At 52.9% G+C, this 21,454-nt stretch overlaps 1 protein-coding gene across 1 annotated transcript in view; it reads right to left on the bottom strand.

The window, feature by feature from the left end:
• The window catches only part of PLXNC1 (plexin C1), a 159,374-nt gene that overhangs the window by 101,640 nt on the left and 36,280 nt on the right, over positions 1 to 21,454 (bottom strand). The window contains exon 4 of the mRNA XM_008256886.4: positions 19,015 to 19,115. Coding sequence (XP_008255108.4) covers positions 19,015 to 19,115 — 101 coding nt within the window. The remainder of the gene's footprint in view (positions 1 to 19,014; positions 19,116 to 21,454) is intronic.

Genomic DNA, 21,454 nt, shown 5'->3' with positions numbered 1-21,454 from the left:
GACACTCAGTGTTCCTCCTGGCTCCCTGGGGCCTCCATGGGAGTTAGAGGGGTGGGGCTGAGCCAGGATGAGTGTACAGGGCTGGGGACTCCAACCACAGAACAGAGAAGGTGAGGTCACCCCTAGGATGAGGAGGGTGGCGAGGATTTAAGGAGGAAATGCAGAGGTGAGCCTTCTGGAAGGCCTATAATTCTCATCTATCAGCAGACTGAAATAGAAAACCTTCAGCTAGAGGTTAACATTCCAGGCGGCCTTGGACTTAGAAATCTATTGTGTTCCAAAAAAATTTCCTTGCAAGCCATCTGTTCATAAGAGGGAGAACATTTCTCCCCACAGAACTAACGTTATCAAGAGTGATTAGGTTTCCAGGTTAGCCCACAAAACCAATTCATCCGTAATGTGACTTCAATACCATACACTTGCAATAAGAGAGGAGCCGACAGCAACAAGGCCACAGCCATTTGCATTATACAGCAGTTTTTCTTCTTCTTTACTTATTTGTGTTTCTGTTCAGTGGCAGTCTGGGAGCCGTGCCCAGCTGGATCGACTTTTAAATTTATTATTACAGTACTGTATTTATACAGCATTTCCATTTTTTTAAAATGGGCACAGCTTAAATTATTAATTGTTTTCATGCCAACATAAAGATTAAGGAGACCCACCTCTGAGAAGGAGCTTAGCTTCCGGGCAGGTGCAAGGCCCAGGGGCCGGGCAGGGGTTCCTTGAGAATCTGACCCCATTGGGTAGAATCTCTCGGTCACAATTTGCTACTTCTTCAACCTTGAACCAGAAACTCCGAACTCAGAAATGTAACTCCTAATTTCTGCCACTGGAATTTCATCAACGTCCTCTAATCTAATTGTTTGGGAAGAGCAGACAGTCCCTGAAGAAATCTGATAACGAAATCTCAGGTACTTGGCTGGAACCTGGGGGTTAGTGTGTCCTGTTCTAAAGAGTCTATACCGAAAGAATATCAGAAAAGTTTTCCCAAGGAAATCCGGCTTCTCTCTCTCAGAGAACAGGGGAGCACGTCCACGCTGGGGGAGGTTGAGGTGGGGGTGGGCCCATGGGGGTTGCTCCAACAGCATGCCGAGGTGTCCACTAAGTGAATGCAAACAGATGTCCCCAGCTTCAGCATGGGCACAGAGCTCCAAGGAGGGACCAGGTGGCCTCCAGACAAGACGGCCTGCCACGCCGATGGCCAGTCCACGAGATGACAAAACCAAGCTTTGCTGAACACAAGAGGAAGCCACGGTGACCAACTCAGCTCCGAACTAAAGCCCTCCAGAACCGGAGAGGGTGATGCCAAAACATAAGAACAAAATAGCTCGCCAGGAAAGCTGAAAAATTGGATCTTCATCATTGGAACCACAAAGTCAATTTACATGATAAAGTTATGCTAATAACAGAGACAATTTAGAAGGGTTTTTTGAGAAAGCCAAAACATCTAACACGCCAGGCCATGTCTTTTCACATGACTTGATTTATTTGTTTTTTTTTTTCACAACAAACCTGCAAGGAGCTACAAGAAGTGCCCCTGCTTTGCAGATGGGGGAAACAGAGGCAGAGAAGGTTCCACTCGCCGTTCCTACAGTCGCAAAGGGAGCGAAGGAGCTGATACGAACCCAATCGGTACAGCTTCAACGTCCACGGCTCGTCTGCCCCCTGGATTGCCTCTTACCACGGCTGCACCGGCCACACCCTTCTGTTTTAGTCTGTTTCGTGCTGCTCTACCACAATGCCACAGACGAGGCGTTTATAAGGAAAACGTTTGCTTCTTGCCATTCTGGAAGCCGGAAGGCCCAAGGGACCGGGGCTCACCTCTGGCAAGGGCCTTCTTGCTGCATGAACCCCCTGGCAGAAGGTAGAGGGGCAAAAGAGGGTGTGAAGGAGAAAGCAAGAGCTCCAGCCTGTAGCCTGAACCCCTTTCACAGCTGGGATGAATCCATTCCTGAGCGTGGACCCTCACAGCCTGAACATTGGCCCACCATCGCCATCGGGCCCACCTCCCCGCACGGTTGTACTGGGGACTCCATACTGACACATGACCCTGGGGAACCTTCCACAGCACCATCCCAGGAGCCATGGGCCACGCGCTGCTTCCAGGGCTTTCCAGGACTGACACATTAACCCACACAACCACCCGCTGAGACAAGTGTTACAGTGTCACATCAGAGACAAGCAGACTGCGATGCAGGCAGTTTGGTTAACATGATTTCTGGCACTGGCATCATACTGTCACTGCTATGCCCAATTGCACAAAATGTTAAAGGCTTCCAGGGTGAGGGGTGCTGTGGTGCAGAGGGTTAAGCCACCTCCTTCCACGTTGGCATCCTGTATGGACACCAGTTCAAATCCCGGCTACTCTGCTTCTGATCTAGCTCCCTGCTAATGCACCTGGAAAAGCAGAGGAAGATGACCCAAGTGCTTGGACCCCTGTCACTCAAGTGGGAAACCTCGAAGAAGCACCTGGCTCCCAGCTTTGGCCTGGCCTAGCCCTGTCATTGCGGCCATTTGGGGAGTGAACCAGCAGATGGAAGACCTTTGTCTCTCCCTTTCTCTCTCTCTCTCTCTCTCTCTGTAACTTTGCCCTTCAAATAAATCTTTAAAAAAAAAAAAAAGGCTGCCAGGGTAGCAGCATCATAAATGCCAAGTACAGAGGTTCTCCTAGGATGTGACCCTATAGGAAAATGTAGGTTTTAATCCATCTCCCGGCATGTCTCAAAGTGCGTTCCTTGAGTTGAGCTGGGTTTGGGAAACATCAGGTACACGGTGCTGAACAAGTTTCTGGGCTGCAGGTCTCCCCAGAGGCTGAACACGTGGCTGTGCTTGGAGACTGTGTCCCTTTAAGGGATGGCTCTGCGGGGGACAGGGATCCAGTCACACACTCGGGAAACAGCGGATCTTGCTTACTGAGCAATACTCCACATGTTGAACAACGCTGTGCCGGCGTGATGACTCTCACAGCCCCCGGATGATGCCTGCTAGTTCAGAGCATCCCTCCGAGCCAGCTCCACTCCATCTTTGCTCATTGCCCCTCCCTTGGGCTCACGCAGCAGCTGCCTGACTAGTCTCCCCGCTTCTGCCCTCCGCTGTCGCCAATCAACCTTCACACTGACGTCAGAGTCTTTCTCAAGCACACAGCTGGTCATATCACCCGTGCTTAAAAATACTCAATGGCTGGGGCTGGCGCTGTGGCGTAGTGGGCTGAGCCTTTGCCTGTGGTGCCAGCATCCCATATGGGTGCCGGTTCTAGTCACGGCTGCTCCTCTTCCCATCCAGCTCTCTGCTATGGCCTGGGAAAGCAGCAGAAGACAGTACAAGTCACTGGGCCCCTGCACCTGCATGGGAGACCCAGAAGAAGCTCCTGGCTCCCAGCTTTGGATTGGCTCAGCTCGAGCCATTTTGGCCATTTGGGGAGTGAACCAGCAGATGGAAGACCTCTCTCTCTGTGTCTATAACTCTACCTCTCAAATAAATTAATAAAAAATCTTTCAAAAACATACTCCGTGGCATCCTACACTCCATTCCCCTACCCAGGGCCTCTCAGGCCCCACAGCCTACAAGCCGGGTCCAAGCTCAGCTGTTCACCTGGGCACTGAGATCTAGTCTTTGCTTTCTTCTCCACACTGACAGCAGGAAGGAGCCTGTCTTAGACAGCCTGCCCAAGACAGAAAGCACTTCAGCTCAGAGACCAGGATGAGAGCCACGCAGACACATCAAGAGGAGTGAGAGGAGCAGTTCCAGAAAGCAACAGCACATGCAAAGGCCCTGAATGCGCTTAAAGCACAATCTACTGGGGACTGCTCACATAGACTGGACTGGCTGGAGCCGAGTAGGGGAAGGGAGAGTGCTTCTGCCATTCACAGACTGGTGAGCAAGCCACCGGCCCTCTCTGTGTCCCAGGCTCCCATCGGCAGCAATGCAAATAACAGCAGCTTCCACGGCACGAAGTTTTACAGTAATACCTCAGTGACTATTAGGAGTTGCTATTGTAACACGGGCAAGGGAAATAGAGAATGTAATTAAAAACTTGGATGACATAGTCAAACACACACAAGACGGTAGTGACGATTGTGCGGTAAGGTCCCCCAGCCACATGCACACCTGCTCCGCCTCCAGCGTGCTTTCCTAGGCACGGAGGCAGCCACAGGGCATGCCTTCTTGGGAGATTCTTAACCACGGCCCTCCTTTCTCCCAACAATGAAGGGGTCTCTGGGGCCTCCTCCAGCCTTCAGCACCAGCTCTCTGAGCCCTGAGCCTGTTCTCGCAACCTGTGAGTTGCAGAGCTCAATCTCAATCATCTCTCTTCCCCCGGGGCCTAGTACAGGGCCTGGCCCACGGCTGGGATTCAACGCGCGTTAGCTGAATTGGATTAAGGATTAAATTTTCAAGTGGCTACATTCTTGTCTGTGCCTGCAGAGAGCGGCCAGCATAAGTCATCTCATTGATTTCTGTTCACCGGGGCGGTGGAGCACCACACTTTGTTTTGACATGATTTAGCGCAGGTCAAACACACATGTGGAATGAAACACACACAAAAGGGATGTATGGCCCTCACCGCACGCGGCTCCTTAGTGAGCGATGAGTGTACACACGTGGGTGTGCTTATTTCTAAGCTACAAACTGTGAACTGAACAACGTAGGGAGGCACATAAACATATAGGTAACGCCAAGAGGAACAGCGGAATGGGTGTTTGGCACAGAGGTTCAAATGCTGCTTGGGAGACATCCACAACTCATATCACAGTGCCTGGGTTCAAGTCTTGGCTCCACTTTCAATCCAGCTTCCTGCTGCTGAGCACCCTGGAAAGCCGTGGGTGATGGCTCAAGTATTTGGGTCTCTGTCACTCTCTTGGGAGACTCAGGCTGACTTCCTGGGTCCTGGCTTCAGCCTGGCCCAGGCCTAGCTGTTGCAGTCATTTGGAGAGTAAACCAGTGGATAGGAGATCAATTAATCAATTGATTGATCGACCTACGTACCTACATACCTACCCACCTATCTCTCTGCCTTTCAAATAAACAATTAGCAATGCAGGTTTCACAATAGCACATGCTGCCTCTCGAGTAGGACAGTCTGGGTTCCAAGCTGCTCTCACACACTTCTCGTGCGTTCGGGGGCACATCCTTTAGCTTCCAAGGGCCTCAGTGTGCCCACCAGGAAGCAGGCGACAGCATCACTAAATCCCATACCTGACCAGTCACAAACGGTGAGCTGCCCATAAAGCAGAATAAAATGCCCAGATGTGACAAAATCAGCTCTGGCAGAAAGGCATTGTGGGAAGAGCCGCACATACTTCGAATGTGGAGGAGCTTCTGGGAACAGGACAAATTCTAGGTCACAAAGACAAGTGAAAACATTTGAGGAATTTTTAAAAGCCAATCGATACATACTTATGAAAGTGCACGCTGCCTGAGAAAAGGTCATTTCAAAAAAACAGCTATTCCATTAGAACACAGATTTACTAAGAGGGGAGTCCTTAATGGTGCTCGTGAGAAGTCGGAGAGCAGCAATTAAAGACATGGTACAGATAAAGGCCGGGGGCCTGACATCCTCCGTCGCCAGCGCTGCCTAGCAGAAGTCCTGGCTCCCGAGCCAGCCGAGTGCTCTCCCTGGGCCGACCACCCCCAGCCATCTCGGACAGCCAGTGTGGGGCTGTGGCCCTTGGCCGCCTTGTCCTCTCTTCTCCCTCTGCTCAGGCCTCACTCTGCCTGGTCTCACAGCCAGGGGATGCAGGTTGACCCCCCAGTATCAGAGCTCCCCCTCCCAAGCCCTCCCAGCATTCTCCATGGCCCAGATGCACGGTTCAGCCGGTGCCAGGGCAATGCAGGAACGCCCCGGGGGCCCAAATGACACACTCCTCTCCGCTCCCCACCGCTTCCACCCACAGACAGTTGTCCTACTTGCTTCTACACAATTAATCGGCACAATGGGGTCCTCACACAAGAAGGAGGGGCCACCTCCAATCTCATTATTATCATTATCGCTGTCATTAGAGCCGCACTGGACCAGAAAGTGTTGCGTTGCAGACGGCAGCCTGAGAGCTGTACCGGGACACATCCTGGACTGGCAGGAAACGAGGTCTGAAGCCTGCGTTGGAATGATACTGGTCCCTTGGGGCCAGCGTCACAGCATAGCAGGTTAAGCCACAGCCTGCAGCGCCGGCATCCCATGTGGGAGCCGGTTGGAGTCCCGGTTGGAAGTGGAGCTGCTCCACTTTCGATCCAGCTCTCTGCTAATGCACCTTGAAGAGCAGCAGAAGACGGCTCAGGTGCTTGGGCCTCTGACCCATGTGGGAGACCAGGGTGGAGGCTCTGGGCTCATGGCTGCAGCCTGGACCAGCCCCAGTCATTGCAGCCATTTGGGGAGTGAACCACTGGATGGATGGAAGACCTTTCTCTCTCTCTCTCTCTCTCTCTCTCTCTCCCCCTCCCTCCCTCCCTTTCAAATAAATAAAATACACCTTTAAAAAAATTACAACATCCTACAATCGTCAGCTTTTCGTGACTTTGACCAGGTAACTACTTATGAAGGCAGGCAGTTTGTTTCAGCCCTGGTTTTGGGAGGTTCATGGTCCAAGGCTGCACAGTTCCATTGGTTCAACTCAACATTTAAAAAAAAATTTTTATTCATCTTTATTTATTTGAAAGGTAGATAAACAGAGACACAGAGATAGACAGAGAAAGCTCTCTCATTGGTGGGTTCACTCCCCCAAATGCCTGCAATAGCCAGACCAAAGCCAGGAGCCCAAAACTCTATTAAGGTCTCCCACATGGGTGGCAGGGACCCAAGTTCTGAGCCATCACCTGCTTCCCCCTAGAGTACACATCAGCAGGAAGTAGAACCGGAAGTGGAGTCAGGGCATGAACCCAGGCACCCCAACATGGGTTACAGGCATCTGAACTGCCAAGCCAGAGACCTTTCACCCAACTTGGCTTTTTTTTTTTTTTTTTTTGACAGGCAGAGTGGACAGTGAGAGAGAGAGACAGAAAGAAAAGTCTTCCTTTTGCTGTTGGTTCACCCCCAAGTGGTCACTATGGCTGGTGCGCTACAGCCGGCGCACTGCACTGATCCGAAGCTGTGAGCCAGGTGCTTCTCCTGGTCTCCCATGCGGGTGCAGGGCCCAAGGACTTGGGCCATCCTCCACTGCACTCCCGGGCCACAGCAGAGAGCTGGACTGGAAGAGGAGCAACTGGGACAGAATCCGGCACCCCGACCGGGACTAGAACCCGGTGTGCTGGCGCCACAGGCGGAGGATTAGCCTAGTGAACCGCGGCACCGGCCCCAACTTGGCTTTTATAACCAAGCTTCTTAGAAGAAGTGACTTCTGAGGGCACGTTCCCAGTGATCTAAGGACCTCCCACCAGGCCCACCTCCTACATGTCATCAGTGGGTCACAACTCCCTGCTCCCAGTACCATTCGTTTGTGACTTTGGGATTTAAAGATCTGCGCAATTTGAGAAGCTGCGTCCTATTCTAACCATAGCACCTTTCCTGCCTCCAACCGGTGGCTGCCTCCCTTTTTCAGATTTATTCATGCACGGGTCACCTCTGCACATTCGATCTCCTCATTGGTTTCTACACCGTTCATCTTCCTTCGTGTCCGCCCAGAACCTCAGCATGCCACCTTCTCTGGACACAGGGTCTTTGTGGAAGCATTAGTGAAGACTGTCAAGAGGAAAGCATCCGGGAATCATGGTGTCTTTGTGAGGAGAGGAGAGGAGAGGGAGATCCAGGCACACCCAGAGAAAATGTCAGGAGACAATGAGGCAGAGGTGGAGGAATCCCGCTACATGCCCGGAGGCACCCGGAGCAGCCCGAACCTGGAGGCGATGAGAAAGGGCCCCCCCATCCCCAGATCCTCCACAGGGGGCCCAGGCCTGCTAACTCCTCATTTCCAGACGTCTCTCCTCCAGAACCACTATTGCACATACTGGTGTTCTTTCAAGCCCCCGAGCTGGAAACTAACAACTCATGGAAAGGCTCTCTGTGAGGGCAAGGACTGAGGTCAAGGTTGCTCGCTGCTTGTGCTTAGAATTTAGTACTGAGGTCAGTGTCTGACCGTACTAGGTGCTCAATAAAGACCCAATAAACCAATGTGCAGATCCTTAAGCTGCCAAGGTAGAAGTGATTTAGGCAAGGAGGAAGCTAGCAAGGAGGAATTGAGGTCACCAGCAGCTCCCGACAGCCACATGTGGGCTGCAGCCCCGCTTACCACCCCCAAACACCACTCCCTTCCACACAGTGGAAAATGGCAGTGGCCAGTCTCACTGCTTACTACCGGGGCTGGCTACAGAAATCCAACACAGCTGCCAGCCGCACCCTCACCATGACCTTTAGCTCACGAGAGCAGCATTAGAATAAAACATCTGCATTGACACATTCCCATCACTCACCTGACACAATGACACCTTGGAGACCATGACGCCATGACACCGCTTTGAGCATTCAATTAAGCCCCGCCCTAGACACCTGCCCACGCCTCCAGTTCATGTAAAGGGATGGACGTGAACCTTGCTGAGTGCAGCCCTCCCCTGAGCGGGCTCACACTGCTCTCTGAGCACGTAGGGAAGCTTTGCATGTCAATGAATCGTGCTTCTCTGGTGACCTTTCCCTCCATGTCATCTGTGTTCCTTCTGGGGACCCAGCCACGCCACAACAGAAGGGTTTCTCTAACCCAGGTGGGTCCTGAATGCCACATCCTTCTGATGCTCACCAGTGACCCTGAAAAGTCTCCCTGGCATTTGTCCCAGGATCTCCCCCCCCCCCCCCATCACACGGATGTCCCTTGTTCCTCTCTCCTTTTGCTTCCAGGGTAGATAAAGGTGTGGCCTGGGAATTAGAGCTAAGCTTACACTTGACCCCTGATTTCACCACTTGCAAAACATGCGGTAGGGGAATAATGGTCTCCAAAAACATCCACGTTCCTAGACCCGGAACCTGTGACCGTGGGACCTTACATGGCAAAAGGGACTTCGAGATGTGACTGCACGGCGAGGCTGCATCTGGATTATCTGTGCAGGCCCCATGTAAGCACAAGGAGGCAGGAGCGTCAGCGCACACCAGCCAGAAACAGATCAGAGCCCGGGAAGACGACAGATGCCACACTGCAGTGTGGGAAGACGACGCAGGAAGGGGCCAGGAACCAGGACAAGCACGCAACCTCCAGAAGCAGGAACAGGTGAGAACACGGCTTCTCTCAGCAGACTTGTGGACATTGGGATTTTGAATCCCGTGGACCTGAGTTCAGACTGTGACCTCCAGAACTCTCGGACAATGAACTCGCATGGGCTGAAGCCACCAGGGATGGGCGATTTGTCACAGCAGCAGTAGGAAGCTGCCCACACCTAAGTCTGGGTTATCTCTGACCTGTAGCATGGGAATGGGCATAGTCCTTCTCTTGTAGAGTCCTGGGAGCCCCAAAGGGGCATGGCAGGGCATGGGTTAGGGCAGTGCCTAGTGCACGACACCACATTCTCCACGGGGGAGTCTGGACTCCAGCAGGCCTCCTGAGGACAGGGCCCCGGCACCCTGCTCTGAGGGAGAGAGGGGCACAGCCTGCTGCACCTTGCTGTTGAAAAGCAGTCAGCAGTTCTCTCTGCTGCCTGTAGCCTGCCTCTCCTGGGGGCTGACAGCCTGACCTGGGCCTCGGCAGCACGTGACTTGTCACAAGTCATGGAGCACCATGGACAGCCCTGGTGGGCAGGGTCCCCTTAAGGTTAATGACTGGCCCTGGGGGGCTCCAGAAAGAGGCGCCTCTTCCAGGAGAGACCTCGGCACAGGGGAGCAAAGCAAGGCAGTGGGAAGTGATCATCTGCAAACCATTGAGTCTGTCGCTCTGAGGCGTGCGGACAAACACGTTCAGCGCTCAGATCTCAGTTTTGTCTCGTGTGCTACGAAGTCCCCTTCTGTCCCTCGCCGCCCTTCAGGAAGCCTGAGGGGGAGCCCAGCCCCAGAGTCTGTTGTTGGAAGTGCTCTTGCTCTTAATCTCCTGTGTGGCACAGCCTGACAGCAGCTGAGGCCCTAAAAACAGCTCCCAGGGCCTGCTGGAAGGTCTTCCACCCGGCACCACGGGAGGGAGCACACAGCAGAATGTGGGGCGGAGACTAAACGTAGATAAATAACCCAGAGGACCTCCAGAATCCCAACAGGCAGCAAGTCCTGGGGGCGGGGCCCCACCTGCACAGGGCGGAGCCTGCAGGGATTGGACGGTGTAGGCCGGTGTGGCCTTTGCTGGGGGGCCCGTTTTCTGAAGAGGATGGAGGCCTGACACTAGGACGTGACCATGACCAAAGCCAGCGAGCTCCATGGTGACACTGCCACAGCTGGGGGACCACACGGAATTTGGAGAAACAACCACTGAGAGAAGTGAAATCCACTTGCTTTTCATAAAATGCACGAGAGGAAAGTGGCCTTTGAGGGCGGGGGGAGGTTGGCACAGCCTATGTGATACTCCAATTAACAAGGCTCACCCTCCACACTGCCATCCGTATGAAACACACAAACGGGGCTGGTGCTGTGGCCAGCGATGCTGGCATCCCATATCAGCACCAGTTTGAGTCCTGGTTGTTCTGCTTCTGATCCAGCTCCCTGCTAATGAACCTGGCAAAGCAGCAGAGGATGGCCCTAGTCCCTGGGTCCCTGCACCCATGTTGGGGAACCCGGATGGAGTTCCAGGCTCCTGGCTTCAACACAGATAAGCCCTGGCTGTTGCAGACATTTGGGGAGTGAACCCACAGATGGAAAATCTTTGTTTCTCTCACTGTCTCTGTCTCTGTCTCTCTGCCTATCAAATAAATAAATAAATGTTGCAAAAAAAAATTCACAAATATGATCATGGTAGTCCTCTTCTTCCAACCCTTTAATGAGTGAGCTCTCAGCACTGAGAATGTCTAAGCTCAGAGCTTGTCAGGTCCTGGACCCACCCAGCACCCCCAGCCCCTTCCTTCCTCCTGCCAGCAACATAACTCATTGTGCCACTCGGTAAACAGACCTCTCACTTCTGCCTCCCACCCTGCCCCCCGTCAAACTCCATCCAGGGCCAGCGCCACAGCTCACTAGGCTAATCCTCTGCCTTGCAGCACCGGCACACCGGGTTCTAGTCCCAGTCAGGGCGCCGGATTCTGTCCCGGCTGCCCCTCTTCCAGGCCAGCTCTCTGCTATGGCCCAGGAAGGCAGTGGAGGATGGCCCAAGTGCTTGGGCCCTGCACCCCATGGGAGATCAGGAGAAGCACCTGGCTCCTGCCATCGGATCAGCGTGGTGCGCCGGCCGCAGCACGCTGGCCGCGGTGGCCATTGGAGGGTGAACCAACGGCAAAGGAAGACCTTTCTCTGTGTCTCTCTCTCTCACTGTCCACTCTGCCTGTCAAAAAAACAAAAACAAAAACAAAAACAAAAAAACACAACAACAACAAAAAAACCTCCATCCAGGTTCAAGGCCACCTTGGGGACAACCAATGGCCCCTGCCTGGGCTCCCACCAGAACCGCAGCTAACGGTCCTCTGGTGCTTGTGGCGAACCAGGCACCGTGCCTAGGACGCTGCCCACGTTATCTCACTGACTGCCTCCACAGCGCTCTGGGGAAGGTCCTGTGATGAAGCCTGTTTTATGGAAGAGGAAATTTGGCACAGAGAAGATAAGAAATCTGCACAGTACCCTGGGTTTGGTTCCAGTAGACCTCTACCCTGCCCGTGTTGGCATCCTGAGCAAGTCGAGGCCTGGTCTGCTGGGCATCCCAAAGAGGCAGCTCCTCCAATGTTTCCACTCAGACTGGGGCCCCTCTGGCCATCTGGTCACCCAAGCCAGATGCCCGTACTCCTTCCTCTGCAGCTCGGCAGCAAAGTTGCTGCAGGGCTGGTCAAAGAGCAGTAGTTCCCCTGTACTGCACAGTCTGAGCTGCAGCCCTGGTCCTCTCAGGAGCCCTTCTGCATCTGACTTAGGTGCTGATTCCTTGGGTTTCAACCCCGTGCCTCCTCTAGTGCCTGGGACACAGGAGGAATCCAGAGGATGGATTCCTTCAAATAGTTGATAGAGGGGCTGGCACTCGGCTGCAGCTTGTTAAGCCGCCACCTCTGTGATGCCAGCATCCCATATCAGAGCACCAGTTCTGGGGCAGGTCCCTGGTAACACGCCTGGGAGAGCAGTGGATGACAGCTCAAGTGCTTGGCTCCCTCCCCACCATGGGGAACACCGAGGTGGAGTTTCTGGCTCTTGGCTTCAGCCTAGCCTAGCCCCAGTTTTTGAGGTCCTTTGAGGAATAACCCAACGGATGGACGATCTCTTTTTCTCTCTGCCTTTCCCTCTCTCTGTCATTCTGCCTTTCAACTAGACAAATCTTAAAAAAAAAAAAAAGTTCAGGGAAAAATGGCATTAAAAGATAAGTTTATGTTGGTGCACATAAAGTTTGAAATCCATGCACAATCACAATTTCATCACAATATGCCCTTTCCAACAACTTTTTGAAGATCTCTCATGTGTGTGGATTGCAAAAAAAAAAAAAAAAAAAAAACCAACCTTGCACCAAAATCAACATCTTTAATTCCTTGTTCCTGCAAATGCTTTTCCCATGAATGCTTTGCCAGTGCTCTCTCGTATGTTCAGGTGTATCACTTCTTGTTGTCTTCCTGAGGGCTTAGATCAAGGGAAAAAGAATACATCTCCCTGAGGAACAACAAACAACGGCCACCCTGATACTTTACCATTTATTTTATGGCCCTATTTTTCCTTCCTCAGACTCAAGCCAGCCTCAAGCAAGGGATTCAATTCATCCCCAAGACCTGTCACTGTTATCTTCCAAACAGTTCTCAAATCCGCCCACTTCTTCCCATCACCAGCACTATCGCTCTCATTCAGCCCCCAGTCTCTTGCTGGTTTACAACCGCCTGCTGCCTGTCTGTCTTACACCCCAGTGCTTGTTCTAAAACACAGTTGATCTGATCACTCATCGAAGTAAAACCTTGCAGTGGCCCCCAGGGTCCTTCTAACAAAGTCCAAATCCTTTGACACGTGACTTAGATGATCCCTCCGCACCTGCCCTGCCTAGCACGCGTGCTCACTCCTCTGCTACACTTTATGCCCTGCCCAGACCTGGCTTCAGAGCGGGGTCTCCCGTGGCTGGGGTCTTCGCCTAGCCTGTTCCCTCAGCCGCTTCCCTTATCTCCTCTTTACCTAGCTGACAGCCGCTGACCCTTAGCTATCCTTAGCTATCGCTTGCTTGCTTGACAAGGGCTCTTGTTGGCTTTGCAAATTTGAGTTCGATGTTTTCTCTGCGTTCCCATGAAATCCTGCACTTCATCTATGCTAGCCCTTCTCACACTCAGTGCCCTTACCAGTTGGTAGACTGGATGGTTGTTCCCCATTCCTCAGTCCCTCCCGGGCTGCGATCACACACCCACGCCACCATTCGGCATGTCGCTTTGCAGTCTCCTGCTACAGCACGCTGAGTGTATCTCCCTCAGCCAGTGGTGCTGGGTGTGGCTCCGGAGCTTCCTTTTATGAACGGAACCCCAGCCAACACATGTGAGCAGAGACTTTGGCTGTGTTGCACAGCCTAGTTTGGTCTCTTCTGCTTCTGCTATCTGCCTTTAGAATAATACAGGGTCTTCAAAAAGTTCATAGGAAGCTGGCGCCGTGGCTCACTAGGCTAATCCTCCACCTTGTGGTGCCGGCACACCGGGTTCTAGTCCCGGTCAGGGCGCCAGATTCTGTCCCGGTTGCCCCTCTTCCAGGCCAGCTCTCTACTGTGGCCAGGGAGTGCAGTGGAGGATGGCCCAAGTCTTTGGGCCCTGCACCCCATGGGAGACCAGGAGAAGCACCTGGCTCCTGCCATCGGATCAGCATGGTGCGTCGGCCGCAGCACGCCGGCCGCGGCGGCCATTGGAGGGTGAACCAACGGCAAAGGAAGACCTTTCTCTCTGTCTCTCTCACTGTCCACTCTGCCTGTCAAAAAAAAAAAAAAAAAAGTTCATAGGAGATATATATTATTAAAAAAACTATGCATGAATTTCAAACACTTTTTGTGCCAAAATAAAATTACTTCTTAATTCCAATTTCCATGACCTTCTTGAAACCCCTGTGTATGTGCAGAGTGAGCTATAGGAAGCAGATCTGAACTCAACCTGCAGAGCTTCACACAGACAGCCCCCCCCCCCATCGCTATCATTGGCAGGAAGTCCTACCTGCAAGAAAAGTTAATGTGTATAAATGCTCATTCTTGTAAACCATTAGGAATCGGAGGCTTGGGGGTTACGTGGTATTATTAGCATGGAAGCTGGACTGCAAGCTCCATGAAGGCAAGAAAAACTCCTATCCCAGGCACCAAGCACAGGGCTCGATAACCATGGAGGCTGGGCCGCGACTAACTGAAGGCATGCCGGCCGCGGCCAGGTCTGCCCTCCCAGTGTGCGAGCCAACTCTTCAGAGCCGGGAACGGCAGCACGAGCAAGCTCACTTCCCACACTGGGCTCTCAGGAGACCGTCAACAGACACTGGTTGAAATTAGACAAACTGAATTTTGCGGGCTGGCTTGTGAGTCCATCCGTCATGTGTGACATTGTGGGAAAACGCATTGTCCGTGCCAAAGAAACTTGCAAATGAACTTTGGGAGGCTCACGCGTTCATTCCTGGGTTCAGGATTGCCAGTTTTGTGGAAATCCACAACTGAACACATGTGCTCTGCTTTGCAATATGGGAGAAACTGAGAAACTGCTTCCAAACCCAAGACATTCAGTCTGCAAAAATTCACTCTCCACCCACACAGCCAAATTCAGCACAGGTTGGGTTTGAGACTCCAACAATAAAATACTAGATTTTTTTCAGAGCTCATTGTTTATCTAATTGCTTTTTATCTGTTTATACTGGATGTCTATTCTTAACATCTAATCAGAAGGAAGTTAGGATGGGTCTCTTGCCTCCCCCCACCCCAGCCCCAAATCTACTTTCCAGACACGTATGCAAGAAAGCTCAACCTTCTCAACAGAAAAAAAATAAATTATTTTTCTAAATAAATCTGTGACATTTAAAATAAACACAGTGGGATGCTCTACAGTTATAAGAAAACATCCCCCTTTAGAATTCTTCATTTTGAATGGTACCAGGAGCTTAATGTGACTCATAGATCTGAGCTAAGTTCCATTTTATTGCAGGTCAGAACCATACCAGTTGGAAACCAAGGGATCTGACACGGCTGTGATGAGCCATCACTCCCTGACTCCAGAATGTTCTCTGATACTTAAGACACAAGTCTCGACTTGCCATCTGTAGAGTTTACCAATCACTCAACCCACCTCACTCATTTAACTTTTTTTTTTTTTTTAACCATGCTTCAATAAAGGGAAATGCAGGGAACTATGGTCATTTCAGATAGTGATGGGTCATGAAGAAAATAGGACAGTGACATGCTGTGAGTGACAACAGAATGCGTAAGACTCGGTATTCAGATGGAGAAAGATGTGTGTTCTAGGAGCAGATGGCCAAGAGTCAGTCATGAAAGAGCTGGGGAAGAATATTCTAGACTGAGGCAACAGCAAGTGCAAAGGGCCTGGGGCAGAAACACGCTTGGCATATCAGCTCAGAAAGCTCACCAGTGCAGCTGGGGTAGAGGGCACGAAGGAGCAAGTGGCATACGACGCGGTGAAGAACCTGACCACGGAACCCTGGCAGGGACGGCCATCAGACTACCTTCTAAGGCGGAAAGCCAAGGGTGGTCACTGAGCTGGGAGCTCACATGATCTGAGATTTTCAAAGGATCACTAGTCTTGTGGCGTACTGGGGTGGGGTGAGGGAACAGGGCAGGATCCTGTGAAGCAGGCACAGCAGGAAGGCGACCACCCACAGGCAGGTGTGGGCAGAGGTGCCCATGTCCCCAACCTCTCATCTGAGCTCGCTGAAGCTGGCTCTTCCCTGAGCACACAGCCTCCCCACGCCCCTCTCAAGGGCTGGATGCCGCCTCTCTCTCAGCCTGGGTACCCTACTGGGGTCTCCCTGCCCGCTTCTGGGTGATTCTCCCCTTTCTAACCCTTCCCCTCCTGCAGCCACTCCCCTACGCCCACCTCGCTACAGAGCAGCCCCCACAGCCCCTTCCCTGCAGTTTTCCAGTCTGAGCTCCTCAGTCTCCACCGTGCTATTCCAGCACCGTCCTTGGTGGCTGTGATGTCCACACAGATGACCAACCCTGCCAGTACTCAGGCAGGCACCTCAGTGCCCCGGGCCCCCTCTGCCGAGGGTCTGTCCTGCACCCTCCCACAGTGGCACAACCACACCCTGCCACCACCACTGTTCCACCTGGCCCAAGACCACCACCTGCAGCCCCCATGCTCCAGCCACCATGCCTTTTCCAGTCCTGCTGCTCCAGCAGTTCTTAACCCCAGGCACAGCCTCCACCACACAGATCCTCCCACCTTCTCCCGTCCTCGCTCCCGTCGGTCCTCCCTTCCCTGTGCAGAGCCCAGGAGTCCACGGTTCCCCGCGTCAACACCCATAGCCACAGCCACAGCATCATCCACCCCTTGCACGCCTTTTCGGCTCCCTGGCCTCTCTCCCCCCTCTCGATGCATCTGCCCCATCCCCAGCCAAAGGGAACTCGCCCTCACTCGACAACCACGCCCCCAGAGCTGAACTTGGCCTGAGCAAAGCCAAACTACGCTTGCTGTTCTCAATTCAAAGGCAGGACCGCCAACCTCAGCCAGGCTCTCAGGCTGCCTGGCAACCATTCTGTATGCGGAATCTTCAAAAAAGTTCATGGAAAATGCATATTATAAAAAAGCTGCATGGGTTTCAACATTTTTTTTTTTTTGCACCAAAAGAAACTTCTTTTAATTCCGTTTTCTGTGAACTTTTTGAAATGCCCTCACATTTCTCTATACTCTGTTCTCTCTCCCGGTCTTCTGCTTCATTTCTTCCCTCTCATCTCGCCTCAACCTCAGGGTTTCCTCCCCTACCTGGCTCTCTCTGGTCTAAAGTCACTGCAAATGAGGTCCGCCACATGCAGAGACCCTGCACACGCTCTAGCCTTGACCCATGCCAGGGCCACGTCCCTCCGTCGCCTCCCAGCGCTGGGCAAGAACTACCTGCTCTGCTGTAGCCCCGCCTCCCTGCAGGTGCACCTGGCCACTCTTTCTCCCATCTGCTCAGAGACAGCCTTCACAACTCTCTCTTCCTCTCCTGTACCATCAGCTTCGCCCTCTCTCCTGGAATGGTCCCAACGGCAACAAACACACACTGTTTTTCCGTGAATATTAACAAAAAAATAAATAAATAAAATCTCTCTGGGCTCTGCTGTCTCCTGCAGCGTCTGTTCTGTGTCTCCACTGCCTTCCTCAGTGCCGCCCCTCTACAGAGCCTGCCCTGCTGTCCTCTCCCCGCTGTCTGTCGGTGGTTAAGCATTGCTCCAAACCACGGCCTTTGCCTTTGTCACCATCCCCAATCATCAGTTCCCTTCTTCTCCCATCTGACCCCTCGGCAGGGCTTCCAGCAGACAACCAACCCCCTGCGGCATTTCCCCTCCCCTTTCTGGTTGCTGCCCCCCTAGTTTCTTTTGCTCTTTCCCTGGCTTCTGCCCAGCCCTTACCCATGGCAGGACCTCAATCTTCAGCTCTCCAACTTCTCTCCTCCATCAACAACCCCTCTCTCCTCTGATGTGAAGGCTCCCGTAAGAACCATCTCAACACCACCAACTCCCAAAGTCATAGCAGCAGCTTGGAAATCTCCCAGGGACTCCAGACCTGAGCGCGCGCATCCAGGGGTCACTAGCTAGCTACATGTGGCTGTTTTGTGCCACAACTCCAGCCAAGGGCAGTGACCTCACGGCCAGGCATCTAACGCAGCACAGCGAGGCTGCCTGGTGGGTCTGCCGCGACAAAGGGCCGTTCAGGATCGGTTAATTTCTTAAACTGCAGCCCTGGGCAGGCGACAAGGAGGAAACGTTCCTACCCAATTACAATTATTCATGAGCCTGTTCCAGGCCCTGCCTTTCTTTTGTCTGCCAGGGACTCTGACGGAAACAGCCCGGTGAGGAGGCACAGCGTAAGGCGAGAGCAATTATCGTTTTGCCGTGACTTCCTCCATGAACTCTTAATTAATTCCAGCCCCATATTTTTGGTCTGCTTTCGGAACCCCGTGCTTGCAGGAGCTCTGCCCCTCTCCCTCCTCGTCTCCTGGTTTCCTCGCCCACACTCTTCCCAGTCCCCCCTTGCCCATCCCAACCTGGCCCCCGCCTCAGCCTCTCTCCACCTGCCCTGCTCTTTCTTCTCCTTTGCCACCTTTGAAAGCTGAAAGCAGCAACCTGACAGACACCGTTAGGGTTCTCTCCCTGCCTGCCTGCGCGGCAGCCCGGCCCTCTCCTCCCCTCTTCCGCGGCGAGTGCTGGGTTGCCATGGCAACAGCGAATCCAACCAGGCTGGTCCAGGCGACGCTAGGAACTGCCATGGCGAGGCAGCGGCTCCGAGTCGCCCCTCAGCCTAGGTGGCTGGTGAGCATCATCATTCAGGAGCAGGCTGGGCAGGTCCTGCCCGGGGATGGCGACAGCACCCCCAGGCCCCCAGCTGTAGGGTGCAGGAGGCGACAACGCCCCCAATCATGAGGCTTCCGGGGAGCGAACAGAATGCATGACGTGATGAGGGTTCATTTGAAAATTTGCAAACATCCCTATTCTTTTATCTTCCCTGAGAGAACCGTTTTGATTCTCTGGAGTCTCTCTAGAAAGCCAAAGCCAATCTAATCTACCTGCTCTGACTTAGGCCCCGTGATGCTGCATCCCTACCTGTTCCCCCCGCTCCACCATGTCACCCCCAGGTTGCACAGCCCCTGAGTGGCCCAGGTCAAACGACTGAGTAACATGGACATGGCTAGAAGCATCTTCGAGAATTAATTAGGACTACGCGGTGATATTTCTGTCCTGGGAGAAACCGGTTCCTGTGGGTCATTGGAACAGATCTTTAAAAGTAGGGCAACAAGTGTTGCGGCGCGCGCTGCTTCCCCAGGATGTGCAGTGAAGAGAGAGAGAATTCAGGAAATACCTTTGCTGCGAGAGGCACCAGCCGCAGTGAGGGTCTGCTGCTGCCAGGCACGCAGAGCAGGACTTCCGCTTGCTGCAGTTCGCGACAGGAATTCTCCTGACCTGAAAATCAAGAGCACAGTAGCTGGGAAGGAATTCTAACCACCAGGAACACGACAGCGCCTTCTCTGAGGAAAGGCCATAGGAACTCATTTGTCAACTTGACCTTTGAATGTCTTCGGCAGGGCAGGTCTCAGGTTCTTGGGTATGAAGTGGTTGTATCAGAATCACCCGGGGAGCTTTTAAAAGTGCATGCAGGAGCCCGTGCCGTGGCTCACTTGGTTAATCCTCCGCTTTGTGGCACCCGCACCCCGGGTGGGTGCCGGGTTCTAGTCCCAGTTGCTCCTCTTCCAGTCAGCTCTCTGCTGTGGCCCGGGAGGGCAGTGGAGGATGGCCCAAGTGCTTGGGCCCTGCACCCACATGGGAGACCAGGAGGAAGCACCTGGCTCCTGGCTTCGGATCAGCACAGTGCTAGCCATAGTGGCCAGTTGGGGAGTGAACCAACAGAAGGAAGACCTTTCTCTCTGTCTCTCTCTCACTGTCTGTAACTCTACCTGACAAATTAAAAAAAAAAGGGCATACAGAGGGCCCAGCGCTGGGGGGTAGTGGGTTAGGCCACAGCTTGTGACACCAGCATCCCATACCCGAGCCCTGGCTCAAGTCCCAGCTGTGCCACTTCTGATCCAGCTCCCTGCTGAAGCGCCTGGGAGGGCAGCAGAAGACGGCCCATGCCCTTGGGCCCCTGCACCCACATGGCAGTTCTGGGCTCCTGGCTTTGGCCTGGTCCAATCCTGGCTGTTGCCGCCATTTGGGGAAGGAACCAATGGATAAAAGAGTGCTTTCTCTACCTCTCCCTCTCTGTCACTCTGCTTTTCAAATAAATTAATAAATCTAAAAAAATAGGACCTACAATCAACCCTTTCTCCAAGGGTTCTATGGACTCAGCCAAATGCAGAAACTATTCAGAAAAAAAAATTGAGTCTCTACTGAACATGTACATTTTTCTCATCACAATTCCCTAAACAATATAAAACCATGTTACATGGCACTTAACACAGTATTAGGCGTTATAAATAATCTAGAGGCTACTTAAAGAACAGGGGAGGATATGCATTGCTTATAGGGAAACTCAATGCCATTTAATCTGAGGGATATGAGCACCGAGGAGTTTGGCTTCAGGGGACAGTCCTGTAGCCACTTCATCACGGACACTCAGGGAGGCGTGCAATCCATACCCCTCCTGCTGACTCACTCACTCACTTGGCCTGGAGTGGAGTTTGAGAAGCTGTGCAGTCAGACTTGTCGATCCACACATGATGATTTCCATAGGGATCAGGGGATCGGGTCACGTGGGCGGATTCAGAGATAGGCAGTAAGTGGTCAGCGGCATCACCGAAATGGACATTTGGCAATAGCCAAAGTTTCTGCCCCAGGGGCGCCAGCATGAGGCAGGCACCAGATATGGAAATGAGGGGGCGGGGGGTCAGGTCTCCCAGCCAGTGAGGGGTGGCTCCATCACCACAGCTCCTCCACTTGGGTCGGAGAGAAAAGAAACAGCCCATAGAGCTTCCAGCTGTTGGGAGACAGCAGCCCACGAAGCGGGCTCTGGTGCTGGGCCAGGTCCGTCAGCGGTGGCAATGGTTCAGAGCTCGGAGCAGGGCAGTAGGAGGCAGACAGTGTGTCCCCCACGGTGCATTTTCTGCAGGCAAAATCACACAGCAGGGGCAGGCGGACGTGGGACACTTTCTGTGCTAGGGAGTGGTACATGCTAGAAAGTGACCTCTGAGAAAGACCAGAGATGTGGAAAGTTCTAGAATGCCCTGGGGCAGGCCTGTCGGTTCTAAGGTGACTTCCTGGGAGGATGATGGTGCCTTTCCATGTCATAGTCCCTGCCACTGAGTCTGCCGAGCCGGAATGATCAGAATGTGGGTATTGCCCTGTGTTCCGTAACACGCCTTTTTAATTCTGAGGGGTTCTCAGTGAGTGTCACGTGATCTCTCTAACCTTGCTTCCTCATAGGTAGGACGGTGATGACGGGCACGCCGACACTGTGGGGTCATCACGTAAGAACACCATCGGACATGTACCGACAGCTGACTCGATAGTGGCTCCTGCTGTGGTGTGACATAAGGATTCCAGGGTCCAGCAAACGTGAAACCTTGGGCTGAAAAAGTGCCGCAGGTTTCCGTAGCACAAGGCTTCCACGTGCTTTTGACCATGTCGAGTACCACCCAGGAGTGGCCGAGGAACAATCGCCCTTCCAGTAGACTGTGATTCTCCAGAACATTCTTTGAGAACTACTGCCCAGCGCATTTAAACATACAAGCATAACGATGTGAGAAAGAGGACACTATAAATACTTCATTGGACTTGCTCTCTAATAGCACGCTATAGAGGCTGTG

The sequence above is a fragment of the Oryctolagus cuniculus genome, chromosome 11 (genome assembly GCF_964237555.1).
Source record: "Oryctolagus cuniculus chromosome 11, mOryCun1.1, whole genome shotgun sequence".
Classification (NCBI taxonomy): Eukaryota; Metazoa; Chordata; class Mammalia; order Lagomorpha; family Leporidae; genus Oryctolagus; species Oryctolagus cuniculus.
This window is presented reverse-complemented; position numbering and strand designations above follow the sequence as displayed.